Source organism: Sorex fumeus, unplaced genomic scaffold (assembly GCF_029834395.1).
Source record: "Sorex fumeus unplaced genomic scaffold, SorFum_2.1 ptg000007l, whole genome shotgun sequence".
Taxonomy (NCBI): Eukaryota; Metazoa; Chordata; class Mammalia; order Eulipotyphla; family Soricidae; genus Sorex; species Sorex fumeus.
Genome location: NW_026606064.1, coordinates 1780721 through 1791899, shown reverse-complemented (window position 1 = coordinate 1791899; position 11179 = coordinate 1780721). Strand labels below are relative to the sequence as shown.

The window sequence follows — 11179 nt, the reverse complement described above, 5'->3', positions numbered from 1 at the left end:
CTTGGTTGAAGTTATCATACAACTTTTATTCATATTACATTTTTCTCTCGACTCTAAGCCCACACATTTTTCTCACGGAAGTCCAAAACTCCCTTCCTCTCAATCTTTTCCATGTGTAAACTCATGAAAGTTTTGACAAAGTCTTCAAATATCTTATAGTCTTTAATTAAGCAGGATAATTTATGTGACTCATAAATTTGAGACCCTAAAAGATCGAAAAATTGAATAAATAACAAGGGATAATATGGAACTATAATTGCATCTGCTATATATTAGTTCAAAATTGGAAAATCTGGAATTAAGTAGTCAATGAGGTTGCACACTCTGCTCTCTTTTAAACCAGACCTCAAGGATCACGACTTTTTATCCTCTTTATACAGCAAAAGCTGGTCAGAGTTGAAAACCTTGTTTATTCCAGTATCTATTTCCTCTCCTGGGAAATCTTGAGGTTTCCAGGAAATAGCATTAAAGTAAATCTAGCCAGTCTACTGTGCCCGTTATATCACCTCACCTAACTACAAATTTCTAGCACAGAAAATATTGACTAGACAATAGAAAAGTGGGCATATCGGTTTTTCCATAGTCTGCAATATTGAATGTTCTATTATTCATTTATTACAGAGACCTCTCAGGAAAGTTTCCTCATGATAAACAGAGTTGATTGCTTGAATTATCAAAAATTATTAGTGTGATCCAACTCCCCATACCAAACCAGGCTACATTTTCAACATGTAATGGAAGAGAGATGTTTTAAGTCATACAATATCAGAAACTGTTACCTATGATGTGAAATTTGCATATTTTAAAATCAGAAATTACCACTAGACACTAGATGCAAGAAATTAAATTATAAGTCAGTGACGGTTTCCCATAACTCCTCTTTATTCTTCGAATCACCTTCTCAAGCACAGTAGAAATGAGGGCCAAAATAACTGGTCCATGATTGGAAGCTTGCCACCAGTAGAAACCCGGGAGGGCAGTTAGGAAAGAGAAGAAACTGCTATGACAATGATAGTTGAAAATGATCACTTTGGACAAGAACTGAGTGTTGAAAAGAGATAAAGGGATATACATGAGAAGCTTTTAGTACCTGGGTTGAAAAACCATAATGCCCAAGGGGAAGGGGAGAGAGAGAGAGAGAGAGAGAGAGAGAGAGAGAGAGAGAGAGAGAGAGAGAGAGAGAGAGAGAGAGAGAGAGAGAGAGAAAATATATATGCCTATAGAGGCAGCTGGTGGAGGCAGGGGCAGGAGGGAAACTGGGGACATTGGTGGGAAATGTACACTAGTGAAGGGTCAGGTGTTGGAACATTCTATGACTGAAACCCAATCACGAACAACTTTGTAACTGTGTCTCAGAGCGATTCAATTTTTTAAAAAATTAAATCACCTTTTCCTTTCTTACTCTGACTGATGGAGAGTAGGATGTAGCTGAAACCACGTAGCATGATTAGGACTGAAGGAGGTTTTAGACAAATTTAGAAAATATCGACACTGATTTTCCCTGGAGACACTAAGCCAACTGAATAATTTTTTTTTTGTCTAAAACACATCTCCCGTAACAATTTATTCTCATTCAAGTAACAGTGCATAGCAATCACAAACATACTCGAGTTTTGTTTCATCTGAAGTAGCAAGGGTTTTTTCAACTGGTGCCTTTGTCAGGTATCAGTATCAAAGATTTGAGAGTGAACAAAGATCAACCTTAGAAACAGAAACAACTCATTTCTAAACTGCAGATTCCCACAAACATTTGCTAGAAGATTAATACATCCTCATGTAGTTTTAAAATAACGAAGGTCATGAATGAGGGCTCTGATGTTTGTGTGGCACTCACTGAGATATACGTACATTTTAGCAGATTATTTGTGGTAGAATTTTCTTGATCCAAAGACATTTGAATTATGTGATGGTACATTCATGTGTACATTTTTGTTGACTAAGGAATTCTGAAAGAAAAGATATGTCACCTCAGCAATATCTTTTCTTTGGAAAATTCTTCATGGCTTCTTTTATTTCTCGGTTTCTTAAGCTGTAAATCAAAGGATTCAACATGGGGATCAACACAGTATAGAACACTGATGCGAATCTGTCAAAGGCTGAGGAACTTCCGGTGCTGGAACTTAAGTAGACAAAGACACTTGAGGTGTAAAAAAGGGTGACGGCTGTCAGGTGAGAAGCACGGGTATTGAAAGCCTTGGATCTGCCTCTAGCTGAAGTGATCTTTAAGATGGAAAGGACAATATAGACATAGGATATCACGATAAGTACAACATTCGTTATTCCAAAAATCATTGATAATATAGCCAACATGAGTTGTACAAAGAAAGTGTCAGTGCAGGACAAGATCAACAACTGGGGCATGTCACAGAAGAAGTGATGGATGATATTGGGACCACAGAAGCGGAGCTGAAGTATGGCACACAATTGGGATATAGAACCAGAGAGTGCAGCCAGATAGGATCCCAACACCATCTGCACACAAAGGGTGGGTGACATGATTGATGAGTAGAGAAGTGGATTACAAATGGCAGCATAGCGGTCATAAGCCATGGCGGTCATAAGACAAGACTCAGTCAGTCCCATCGTTGAAAAGACAAAGTACTGAACAGTGCAACCCACAAAGGTGATAGTTGGCTGATTCTGGAAAAATCCAGAGAGCATCTTGGGAGCTGTAGAGGTCACATAACAGATATCTATAAAGGACAAATTACTGAGGAAGAAGTACATGGGTGTGTGAAGGTGGGAGTCCATTCTTATTAGTACAATAAGGCACAAATTCCAAGTCAGAGTGGAAATATAGATGAATAGAAATACAATGAAGAGAACTGCTAAGATTTGGGGGAAATCTGAGAATCCTAACAAGATGAACATAGTAATTTCTGCAGTATTATTTCCACCTGTCATTGGGTTGATTTTCCTAAAGTCATAAGAATGACAAAATAATATATTAGTGACTCGGGAGAAATGATAGCATTATAATTTTCCCTCATGCCATCTTTTTCCACTCTTTGAATACTGGGAAAGGCAAAATGTTTCACTGACCTGGTAGGTGTACCCCAACTTTTCATCTTGAATTGTTTCAAAGTACTTCTTAGTGCTTCAGGTTCTCAATTATTCCATGGTCTAATGGAAATTAAAATATCTATAAATTTAAAGGATAATTAGTTTAAAAAGCAATATCCCGTCACTGCTAAAATAAGGTAGAGATGACTGACTAAAATAAATGGTTTTTAAAAGACCTATAACAATTTAATATATAAATAACTGTAGCACTGTCCTTCCGTTGTTCATTGATTTGCTCGAGCAGGCACCAGTAACATCTACATTGCGAGACTTGCTGTTACTGCGTTTGGCATATCGAACACAACATGGGGAGCTTGCCAGGCACTGCCGTGCAGTCGGACTACTCTCCGTAGCTTGCCAGGCTCCTTGAGAGGGACGAAGGAATTGAACTTGGGTGGGTCACGTGCAAGGCAAATGCCCTACCTGCTGTGTTATAGCTCCAGTGTATAAATAACCACTCCCTTTTAATCACCAATCACGAATCACGACCATCCTGTTGTTCGTTGATTGCCTCGAGCAGGCCCCAGTAACGTTTCCTTCGTCCTAGCCCTGAGATTTTTTAAAAAGTGCCAGATTAAAAGCTCTTCCAGGGTTAGGAGAATAAGACCCATCATTGTTACTGGTATTTGGCATATTGGGTACACCACAAGGAGTTTGCCAGACTCTCCCTTTTAATATTGAAACATAAATGGTAACATTTCAGGATAAATATAAAATAGCTTCTCTCCCAGATGATCATATAGAAAGTTTTAAAATATTTCTTCTTTACATGTCAGAGTCTTTAGAAAGTTTATATTAACTTCTCAAACATGTTCACAAATATATTTAACATACCCTCTCCAAATGGTTTGGACAATTATATCAAATTTGATATTGCTGATAATACTTTGTTGGATATTGTTGATAATACTTTCATGTATGTGTCATATGTTATAAAATAATTTTAGGGAAAATTTTATGTGAACTTTCCCATGAAAGAAGACTCGTTCAACTCCTAGTCTATTGGCCTACTGGCCCCAATTATTGTCTCAATTTTAGAATATTTGTCTTGTTAAGAAACAATATAGTACCTTGATTAAGAGTTTTAGTTCTGAGAGACATCATTAGGAGAGTATATAGGTCAATCTGACATAATTTTCTTCACCGGGAAAACAAATAACAGCCATTCATAAATAATAATATCGTTGTGAAAATCTTAGAACATGGCCATAAGGCTGGAACAGAAACTGAGAAGGACCACACTGGAGCGGAAGGCAAGCAGTTAAACTCTCACCATATCTGCTGTGGTAGTGAACTATGCCACGAGGGTCTTTTCTGGTCAACACTTATTTTAATAATCTTGACAACCTAGAAGAGATAGTTAAATTCATAGAAATAGAGAACTTGGGTGCCAGAGCTATTGTACGATGGGTAAGGCACTTGCCTTGCACACAACTGGCCAGGGTTTGCTCCCCAGCACCCCATCTGATACTTAGAGCGTGCCAGTTTTCCCTGAGCACAGAACCAGGAGTAAGCACTGAGCTCTGCTGGGTCCAAAACCAAACTAAACCAAACCAAAAGGATAAGAAATATAAAGCCCAAAATATCAATCAGGGATCTCCGTAGATCAATGTAAGTAATCAAGTAAGTAATCAAGTAAGACTACTAGGTCAGTAATCAAAGTCTTACATCAATAGCAAAAAGTTCTGGAACAGATGGCTTTGTGCTAAATTATACTACTTATTAAAATAAGAATTCACATCAATTTTATGTCAACATCTTGCCAAAAATTGAATAAGGATGAATATATTAAAACAAATTTCACAAGGTCAGCATTATGGCCTGGTAAAGGCCATTGAACTGAACACCGAAGTCAGGTATAGAGAATTGCACTAAAGAAAACTAAAGACAATATCCCTCGTGATTACAGACTTTAAAATTCTCAACAAAATGTTAGGAAACTGATTTCACTAGCAGCTTAAAGAATTTCTACAAGATCAAGTAGAATTCACTCTGGGATACAAGAATTCAATATACAAAAATAAATAAATGTGATAATAAAATTAATAGAATAAAGTATAAAATACATAACTCTCTTATTAGATACATTTGACAATATTCATGACACATGAAAAGCTTCTGAAAACTTGGCATAATAGAACTTATTTCGAAATAATAAAAGTATCTAGTAAGTTAACATCCAGTCTAATCAGTGGTAAAAGATTTGAAACTTTTCATGTAAGATTAGGAGCAAGACAGAGGTGATCATTCTCACCTATATTATATAGAATTAAGTCTTAATCAATGTAAACAAAACAAAGAGAAAAGCATTTGCATTGTAAAGAAAGAATTAAAATAGTCTCTATTGTAGATAACATGATTTAATATGTAGAACATCCTAACTACTGCAGGAACTACTGTTATCTAACTAATTTAACTAACTTGCAGGATACAAAATCAATATGTATAAATCAGTGGTGTTTCTGTGATAACATGAATAATCTGAAAAAAAGAACAACTGCATTTATTGACCATCAAACACAATTAAAATACTTAGGAATAAATTTAACCAAGGAGGTTAAAGACCTCTGAAATGAATGCTGTTAGACTTTGAAAAAAGAAGCAGAGATACAAATAATAAAAATTTATCTCACATTCAAGGGTGGAAATAACTAATACTTTAAAAACATTAATATGATTTAAAATACATAATAGATTCAGTGCAACCCTAATCAAGAGTGTAAATGACAATTTTCACAGAAATAGAACAATCCTAATTTTTTTTTTACATAAGCACAATAGATCCGGAACAGATGATGTAATCTTGAGAGAATAAAGCTGGATTCACTATCTATACTAATTTCAATTTGTATTGCAAAATTATAATAATAGAAACAATAGAACCCTAGTACAAAGCCATACATATAAACCAATAGAACAAAATCAGAATTCAGAAATAAAATTATCCTTGTATGGTCAACTTTACAGGGAGCCTAAAATTGAAGAACGTAGAGATGAAGAAAAGAATATCACTCCATGCACAAAAACTATTCATTCATTCATTCATTCATTCATTCATCATCCTGTTAATCGTCGATTGCCTCGAGCAGGCCCCAGTAACGTCTCTTTCATCCTAGCCCTGAGATTATATTCAAGCTCTTTAGGAGAATGAGACCCATCATTGTTACTGGTATTTGGCATATTTGGTACGCCGCGGGGAGTTTGCCAGACTCTGCCCTGTGGGCAGGCTATATTCGATAGCCTGCAAATTTGTCACAAAAACTATATCATGCACCAAATAAATTAGGATTACATATAAGCTAACTATAAACTCCTAGAAAAAATAAAAACTTTTTGTTTTGTTTTACTAGTGAAACACCATGAGGTTCAGTTTTAGACTTACAAGTTGTTGTGCTTGGGTTTCAGTTAAACTTTTGCACTGTTGCTGAGAATGTAAATTGGTACAGCCACCAAAATAATATATGTGGAAGTTCCTCAGAAATTTAAACATAGAACTACCATATTCATCAATTCCTTTTTAAAGTATATATCTAAAGGAAAGGAAATAACGCAGAATTATATCTGCTCATGCTAATTATAGCATTATTTATAAGTCATTTTATTAACTTAAGGGTCCACTTACCAAAGAAATAATCATAAATATGGACGATTAAGATATATAAAAATACATTCATGTGTACCATATGAGTATATATACATATATAAACAGTATGCATGCATAATGGAATATTACTCTAGAATGACAACGGAAATCCTTAGTTTTGAAACATCTTTGACAGCTCTTGAGGATATTATGCTAATGAGAGAAGACAGATACTTTATGCTGTCATATGTAGGATGTAAACAAGCAAAAAATCTCAAGGAAAAAAGGTATTTATGGTTTCTACAGGCAAAGTTTAGAGTAACAGTGTGAAAGTGGTCAAAGATATTAACAAAATTTACAGATAATTTCAGGGAATCCAATGTACAACATGATAACTCTAGTTCACCACACCACCACATATTGGGGGGTTTTTAAAATATTGGTTCTCAAGTTTTATTATCACACAGAACATTTACAACAATATAAGTGATGCATGTCAAACGATATTATTATGGTAATATTTTTATAATCAAAATATAATAAGACTTTTTTTTACAGATATCCTTTTAATTCAAATTGTAGGATTTTGTAGACCTTAAACTCATACTATGTCATATGTAAATTCAAGCGCAATAAAACTAAAAAGAACTTTAGTTACTATACCATTTCATACTACGAACTCGTTCCAGTGAATTAAATATATCAGGAATAATTTATTCATTAAGTGTGTAGACAAGCAGGGCTGGAGATGTAGCTCAGAGAGCTTCGCATATGTTTATGAGTCCCTGGGTGAATTCCTGTCATCACACAACACAACCCCCCCTTAGATACACACCACACACACACACGCACACACACACACACACAGGGACAAAAGTCCCTATAAACAAGTGTCTATGAGACTAATGGAAGGATTACATCAGAAAATCATATAACAAGTGTTATATTCACAGCACCTGTCTCAACAGCACTTGTTTAACAGATTATTATTTTGATGATCAAATGCTACAAATAACCAAGAATAGCAGCTGTTCCCAGGAAAGTAAATGTCGAATGCTAGGGTCTTATGAATTAGTTTGGGGGAAATTCCAGAGACATCACTGATTTTGTAAATAGCCATAATTGCCTTTAGGAAGATGTACGTTCATACTACGCTTAGAATCAAGTCAAATAACCTAGGACCTTGATGATGAAAAGCATGAAGAACATTTTCCGTTTGGTCAGCTTAAGTGCATGAAATGAGTTTATTTCATTTGACAACTAGAGTCAAGTTATTATGGATCTTGATATTGTGAACGAATCCTGTCTCAAGTGAAAGAGTCAAAGTAAATATTGCAATCACCAAATTCTATGAAAGTGTGTTCTACATTTTTTTGATACAATCAGCATGTTAATTTTCAATAATAACTTTAAAGTTAAAAGGACCTATTGGCTATGCTATGTGCCCAAAATGTCCTCTCTTAAGCAAAAATTGTAACTTATTAAAAGTCATGAAAATTAATAATTAGAAAAATTTGAACATTTAGATATTAAATGCATTATAAATGTTTATAAAGCATAAGTTTTATAAAATAGACAAAGAACAAATATAAATTTAAGAAAGAAATTATAATATTACTAGTATACATAATATAATCACACTGTCACTGTCCTCCCATCATTCATCGATTTGCTTGAGTGGGCCCAGTAACATTGTGAGACTTGTTGTTACTGTGTTTGGCATATCGAATATGTCAAGTGTAGTTTGCCAGGCTTTGCTGTGTGGGCGAGATACTCAACCCTGCCGATCAATGGGGTGACCGATGTAGCAGCCAGATAGCCCTCACAGCGTTTGCTTTGTATGCGGCTGACCGGGTTAGATTTTTCCATCCTTCTCGGAGTGCCCGGCAAGCTACCAAGAGTATCTCGCCTGCACGGCAGAGCCTGGCAAGCTCCTGCACGGCAGAGCCTGGCAAGCATGGCAGCGCCTGGCAAGCTCCCCAGGGCATATTTGATATGCCAAAAACAGTAACAAGAATCACAATGGAAACATTACTGGTGCCTGCTCAAGCAAATCGATGAACAATGGGAGGACAGTGCTATAGTGCTAAAAGCAAAAAACTCACCAAACCATTACTGCTTAGAGTGGTGCATTTCTGATATCTGTGTCACCCATATTAATGTCTCCAAGATGACAGTGAAGAACTACCTGAAAGATGTTCAAGTCTGATGGAACTATGTGTGAGTACTTTGTTTTATATTACAAACTGATAGCTTACCTTTACTTACTCAAAATTTTTGCATCAAAATTTTAAATTGAAAATGAACCATGCTGAAAGTAGACTATAGACCAACATGATTGTCACCCATTGCCTCTTTTGCAAACCACAGCACCCAATAAGAGAGAGAGAACAAAAGGGAATGCCCTGCCACAGAGGCTGGGTGGGATGGGGGGGGGGGATGGAAGGTGGGAGGGATACTGGGATCCGTGGTGGTGGGAAATGGGCACTGGTGGAGGGATGGGTATTTGATCATTGTATAATTGAAACCCAAGCACAAAAATTTGTAAGTCTACAACTATACCTCATGATATCTCACTAATAAAAAAAAGAAAATGAAGTGCAATTAATTATTATTAAATAAAAACAAAGATATCAAAGGAAAAACTAAATTTAAAGGGTACTTGTCATATATAAAGTTATGATGAAGAAAAAACCATGTATTTTTAGTAAATTCCCCTGTAGTTAAAAAATATATATATATTACTTGATTTGGTTTACAATTTTTAGACTTTACATCATCTCTTTAGATTTAAAATTATATTTTTATTTTTCAGGTGCAAAACTAAAAGGAAAGAGAATTAAAGGTCAAATTTTTAAGAAATTTCAGAACTTGAATATAGCATCTCTCCCTTTGTCACAAAGTACAAACTTTCAGACCAGGTTTCACTGAAGGTTGAGAATTTGGGAAAAGAAGGAGAACCACAGGAAGATCCCTAGTATAGGATGTAGAAGTAAAATATGGAAAGCTTGAAGGATGCAAGAGAGTGAGAATATAAACCTTGTTCCATTCAAGTCCTACTAGAAGAATCAAATTGCTACTTAAATAACACAGAATCCACTGTTATCTCTAAGTCTTGCCTTCACATCTTGATCCAGATGCCCCACGAAGACAAAATTCTTAGCAAAAGTTGAATTTTTTTGCCAGAGAGATTTTCCAAAAGATTCTTTTCATGGTCAAACCAAAAAAAAATCATCCACAATAATAAAGGTGCCCATAGATGGGGGGTACTTTTAAATGTGATATTAAGAGTGGAGGTGGAAGGAGAAAAGACAGACAGAGAAAACCCTCCAGATACTTGTTCTCTGTAGTCATGGTTGCCATAGAGTTTTTTTGGCTAATTTCAACATCTTTTCCATGTCCCTTCTGATTCAATTCCCAACGTCCCCCATGGTCCTATCTAAACTCTTAATTGTATCTTTTAATGAACTAGTAGTCATTAGAGATGACAGACCTAGATCATGTGATCTAGCATCTTCAATTTCTAGGTGTGAAATATGAAATCAATAGAGTCAAAAGATTTTCCCACTATGATACAGATAGCTGGCAAAAAAGATAACAATGGATTTAATATGTAACTATTTCCCTGTTTACTAACTGATAACATATGTACTTTGTACTTATATTACCTTCTCTTCCAGACCTTAAAAATCATCAATGCAGCTTTTTGAAGTACCCATGCATAATGTCTTTAGTACTGTAGCACTGTCGTCCCAGTCCCATTGTTTATCAATTTGCTCTAGCGGGCACCAGTAATGTCTCCATTGTGAGACGGCTTGTTACTGTTTTTGGCATATCGAATATGCCATGGGTGGTTAGCCAGACTCTGCCATGCTGGCGGGATACTCTTGGTAGCTTGCCAGGCTCTCTGAGAGGGACGGAGAAATCGAACCCAGTCAGCCACGTGCAAGACAAATGCCCTATTCGCCGTGCTATCGCTCCAGTCCAATGTCTTTAGCACAGGTAAAAATATCAAAGCAAAGGGAGCTCAGATAGAGAAGGGAACACCAAATAAAAGGTGTTGGGAGGATTCTCCCAGGATGGGAGAAGCATGCTGAAAGTAGACTATAGACCAAACATGATTGTCACCCATTGCCTTTTTGCAAACCACAACACCCAATAAGAGAGAGAGAATAAAAGGGAATGCCCTGCCACAGAGGCAGGGTGGGATGGGTGGGATGGGGGGTGGGAGGGATACTGGGATCCGTGGCGGTGGGAAATGGGCAGAGGGATGGGTATTTAATCATTGTATTATTGAAACCCAAGAACAAAAATTTGTAAGTCTACAACTGTACCTCATGATGTCTCACTAATAAAAAAAATATCAAAGCAATGTGGGCCACAGAAACACTGATGACAGTTACAAATGCATGAGTTATTTTGGTTTCAACCATAGATATTGGTGCCAGCAAACTGAATTAAATTCTGACTCATTCACTTACTGTTTGACCTTAAGATACCTTACCAAGTATCAGCATTGGTACTTCTAAAATT

General features: G+C 36.2%; 1 protein-coding gene across 1 annotated transcript; it reads right to left on the bottom strand.

The window, feature by feature from the left end:
- Nucleotides 1-1968: 1968 nt before the first annotated feature.
- LOC130045781 (olfactory receptor 5AN1-like) lies at nucleotides 1969-2904 on the bottom strand. The gene has a single exon (XM_056138648.1). It carries the CDS (start codon nucleotides 2902-2904, stop codon nucleotides 1969-1971), a length of 936 nt encoding a protein of 311 aa, XP_055994623.1.
- Nucleotides 2905-11179: the final 8275 nt, after the last annotated feature.